This window comes from Cricetulus griseus, unplaced genomic scaffold (genome assembly GCF_003668045.3).
Source record: "Cricetulus griseus strain 17A/GY unplaced genomic scaffold, alternate assembly CriGri-PICRH-1.0 unplaced_scaffold_56, whole genome shotgun sequence".
Taxonomy (NCBI): domain Eukaryota; kingdom Metazoa; phylum Chordata; class Mammalia; order Rodentia; family Cricetidae; genus Cricetulus; species Cricetulus griseus.
In genome coordinates, this window is record NW_023277319.1 from 81,233 (window position 1) to 84,012 (window position 2,780).

Sequence of the window (2,780 nt, forward strand, 5' to 3'; positions counted from 1 at the left end):
CTACACTTTGAAACTGTATTGTAAGCCAAGGCATATCAAGACCAGCAGGGGGTCACAGTGTAGCCACACATCAGCAGGATAGAAATGAGATGAGGGCAGGAGGGGACATCACTCTCTCTGTGGACTCCTTTTAAATGTCTGTTAGCTGAACAACACCTGATGTAGTTGGTAAGGGACATCTCCAATATTCAAACACAGTAAAATCTCTTTGGTAAATATTGCATGTTTTATTTTGTGTTTGTTTTATTAAGATTTGTTGTGGATATTTGAAAACTATGTTTCCTATACTATTTTTAGATCACAATTTCACTACCCAGTTCCTCCCTCATCTTTAATATCTCCTTACCACTCAACTTTACAATGTCTCTATAAAAAGTCAGCACATAGACAGAAAAGAAAAGGATAAAACTGCATACATAAACACACACACACACACACACACACACACACACACACACACACACACACACAGGTAACACACAGTGTTAACAAGCTGGGAAAGTAAATATTGTTAGTTAATGAGATAATAACACAAATTCTCCCAAATGAGGAGCTTTTGAAATATCTAATCACAATTATTGCCACCCAACTGAAACCAACATTTTAACCAAGAGAACTAAATATCTGAGATTGGGATTCTATTTGTAAATAAAGGGATTAGGTTTAAGACATATCCACAGGGTCCGCACAGGTCTCAGGAATCACAATTTCCACAGACAGGATGAGGATTTGGACCTCAGCATCCTGCTGCCTGACCCAGGTGTCCTCCACCTTCTTCTTCTCCAGCTGGACTAGGTCATCTAAGAAGCACCCTGCTCATGAATATGCAAATCATGTGAGTCTATGAATGTAAATACAGGAATGCCCACACCACCAACTATACATGATCAGTGTCCTCTCCACAGTCACTGAGCACACAGGTCCTCACCATGGGATGGAGCTGGATCATCCTCTTCCTGGTGACAGCAGCTACAGGTAAGGGCTCCAAGTTCAAGACTTGAGGAGGTGCCATGCTCTCAGGTGACAGTGACATCGACTCTGCCTTTCTCTCCACAGGTGTCCACTCCCAGGTCCAGCTGCAGCAGTCTGGGGCTGAGTTGAGGAGGCCTGGATCCTCAGTGAAAATGTCCTGCAAAGCTTCAGGCTACACTTTCACTGATCATTTTATGCACTGGGTGAAGCAGAAGCCTGGACAGGGTCTGGAGTGGATTGGATGGATTTATCCTGGAGATGGTGATACAAAGTATAATCAGAAGTTCCAGGGCAAGGCCACGCTGACTGCAGACACATCCTCCAGCACAGCCTACATGGAGCTCAGCAGCCTGACATCTGAGGACTCTGCAGTCTATTACTGTGAGAGAGACACAGTGTTGATTCCACATCCTGAGTGTGTCAGCAAACCTGGAGGAGCAGGAAGCTGCCCTGGGACTGAGATAATAGAGAAGATCAGCCTGGAGACTTGCTCAGAAATCATTCTAAGTGTGACTTGGACTGTCTCTTTCTCACAGTACTATAGTGACTTTGTTCACTTTTCCAAAGCAAAGGATGTCTGAGAATGATGTGAAGCTGATCCAAGATGCCCCCTACAATGCACCAGGCTTGACCACATCTTTATCAGCGACCACCTCCATTGACATGCTTCTTAATGAAACAAAAATAAAGACTAGCTGTGTCAGTACTTTATGACATAAACATCCTTTAAATCTAAGAGACTGGACTAAATGGGAATAAACAACGAGTATATGATTTTGAACTGTAAAATACAAATCAACAATATCAGGCAAACAAAAACCTATTTCATCCCACTTTGCTGTATTGATAATACACCAAGTTCTTTGCTTCAATTTGTTCCCAAAGATTTGTGGGGAGTCACTTTACCTTTCCCTTGCAAATCTAATTTTAAACTTTTATTTATAAGTAAGTCTAATTGAAATGTATTTGTTAGTAGTAATCAAATTTCTTATTGTTTTAGTCTTAGTGATGGAGCTGAACGTCATGCTGTGGAGGCCTCAGGGTGTGGAATTTGCTGCTTAGGGCTCCTGATCAGAGCACTGGGGCCAGATCTGTGGGATTCCCAGCTCGGGATGTAAGAGGACCTTTCATGACATTAGGAACCCTGTGTACTCATTCTCCTGTTTCCTGAAACTGGATCATCTTTGACATAAGTTCTGCATTGACATTGACTGGACATTGTTGTACGGTGCACAGTGCCCTCCTCCATACACAATATTTCTGTTCTAAGTGGCAGCAAGGAAGACATGACTTCTCTTTATTCTTTGCTCTATTATAACTTTGGCATGTCTGAAGTCAATAATTTCTGTCTAAGAATCTTTTTTCTTTTAGTTTTGCTTTTACTTAGTAGAGTCCACATACACCTTGATGGTACAAATGTTGATTATCATGAATAGAAATAATTCTGTCTTGATGTAATGGGAACAATCTGATGATATTAAGACAACAAAGACAAGAAAAACATCAAAGTGGGATAATAGGGGCCAGCAAGGGTGTTTCCTGACTCTACTCAGAGTTTACTCTTCTCAGTTAACCACACACAAGGCCCAAGGGACCATCTCCTATGGCAGTTAGAACCATCCCCTAGAAGGACACAAGATCAGTTAGTTCCTAGAATCCATGTCTCTCTCCTGGGAATGCTACAATAACAGAAATGACCCAATTCTTCAATCACCATGAAGACAGTTTATCTCGTAGTGGAATAAATTTCTCTATTGAAGAACTAGGCCCCATGTGTATTGACAGCAGATGGGGTTTTAGAGCAGAAA

General features: G+C 41.7%; 1 gene segment (V, D, J or C); it reads left to right on the forward strand.

Annotated features, from left to right (window-relative positions):
- Positions 1–929: 929 nt before the first annotated feature.
- Positions 930–1,553, forward strand: LOC113838568. The segment is given in 2 exon segments: positions 930–975; positions 1,057–1,553. Coding segments are annotated over 2 exon segments (543 nt in total).
- Positions 1,554–2,780: the final 1,227 nt, after the last annotated feature.